The sequence below is a fragment of the Xenopus laevis genome, chromosome 2L (assembly GCF_017654675.1).
Source record: "Xenopus laevis strain J_2021 chromosome 2L, Xenopus_laevis_v10.1, whole genome shotgun sequence".
NCBI classification, from domain to species: Eukaryota; Metazoa; Chordata; class Amphibia; order Anura; family Pipidae; genus Xenopus; species Xenopus laevis.
The window spans coordinates 180,337,829-180,339,503 of record NC_054373.1 but is presented as its reverse complement, the minus strand read 5'-3'; the positions used below and the strand labels follow the sequence as shown (position 1 = coordinate 180,339,503).

Below are 1,675 nucleotides of genomic sequence, written 5' to 3'. Positions count from 1 at the left end.
GAGGTTGCACAATGCAAGACAAATATCAGTTTCAGAACAAAATCTCATGCTATTTGCTTGCCCTGCAGATCGCGTATGGACATTAACCTGACTATAAACCAAAATATGGAACCAGGGATCTCCAACCAGTCATTGATTCTCTCTTACACTGACTTTATTCTCTTGGGTTTCCCTGGGATATCTCGATGGAGGCCCCTCCTGGCAATCCCATTCTTTTCAGTGTACTTAGTTATCCTGATTGGGAATTCTCTCATCATCTGCCTCATCTGCGTTAAGAAGTCTCTCCATTCCCCCATGTATTTGCTCATCTCTGTGCTCTTTGCCATTAACATCTCCAGCATTACCACCATGTTGCCCAAATTCCTCCTAGAGTTGTTATTTCACCTCAACCAAATTTCCCTCAGTGGTTGTCTTCTGCAGATGTTTTTTATTTATTTCATAACATGCTGTGAGTCTACTGTACTTCTATTGATGTCCTTGGACAGATACGTAGCAATCTGTAGGCCACTGCGTTATCATAACATCATGACCAAAAGTCTCCTGACCTGGCTCATAGTCATTGTAATAAGTCGGAACTTCATCTTTATTTGCCCACTGATCGTACTTGTCTCCATGGTCCAGTTTTGCAAGTCGAACCTCATCCTGAACTTTATGTGTGAAAACATGGCACTTCTCAGTCTTGGATGTGGAGACACAACCAAACCACAGATTGCTGGGTTAATTGTGCGCATCATTGCCACTGTACTTGATGGTAGCCTACTCTTGATTTCCTACTCAACCATACTTTACACGGCCATGAAAACTGCTACTGGAAAATCCAGACACAAAGCTCTAAACACCTGTGGGACACACTTGCTGGTGGCAATGGTGGTCTACCTGTGTGCATTGGCATCTACCTTAGTGCAGAGAATGGAGACGACTATTTCAGCAGATGTTAAGAATCTGTTCATTGCACTATACCTAATTATCCCAGCTACCTTAAACCCTTTTATATATGGATTCAGAGTGTCAGAGATCAGAAAGAGCCTGGTGGAATACTGGAGAGAAAAAAAGAACCCGTTTTCCTCATCATAAAATGAAAGACCCAACCCCAAGTGATGGTAGTTGGATTTGGTCATTTCATTTCAGTTACCCATTTTCTAATACAGGATATGGAGGAAATAAAAACACATAACCTTTTGTTTAACATGAAAATATTTATTTTATTAGTTCTTTTTGCTTTTCAACTGAGTATGTGAAGCAGTTAGTGGTAAATAAAAATATATGGCTCTATATGACAATGTTTCAGTAGATGTTTTTGGAGGGTATATGGGTGTTGGGAGTTATTTGTAGGGTGCTGCCCTAGTTATACAGTGACCTTAATATGCAATGACTTAGCTAGTGTTGGGATTCCTGGATAAACTTTCTGGAACTCAATGTTCCTCCTAACTCATGTTTCTAAGAAGAAGAAGAATGAAGCCCTTAGAGAGTTTAAACCCCAACCAAAGGAACCACTTCAGCTCTGTTTCCATAGAACTGCTCCTAAACTCCCCTCCGGGTGCTCTGTCCACATTGTCCCCACTGTAAATATGTCACCAAACCAAAAAGGAGACAGCGCTCCAGTAACAGGAAGGTGGATATATTGCAGTATCCTGCGAAGAAGATGCACTTTTTGGGACACAAAATCTACTTCACA

The 1,675-nt window shown here is 41.1% G+C and overlaps 1 protein-coding gene across 1 annotated transcript; it reads left to right on the top strand.

The window, feature by feature from the left end:
• Positions 1 to 105: 105 nt before the first annotated feature.
• On the top strand, positions 106 to 1,076 carry LOC121399675 (olfactory receptor 52Z1-like). Its single transcript, XM_041581209.1, has one exon. It carries the CDS (start codon positions 106 to 108, stop codon positions 1,072 to 1,074), a length of 969 nt encoding a protein of 322 aa, XP_041437143.1. The 3' UTR covers positions 1,075 to 1,076.
• The last annotated feature ends 599 nt before the right edge of the window (positions 1,077 to 1,675 follow it).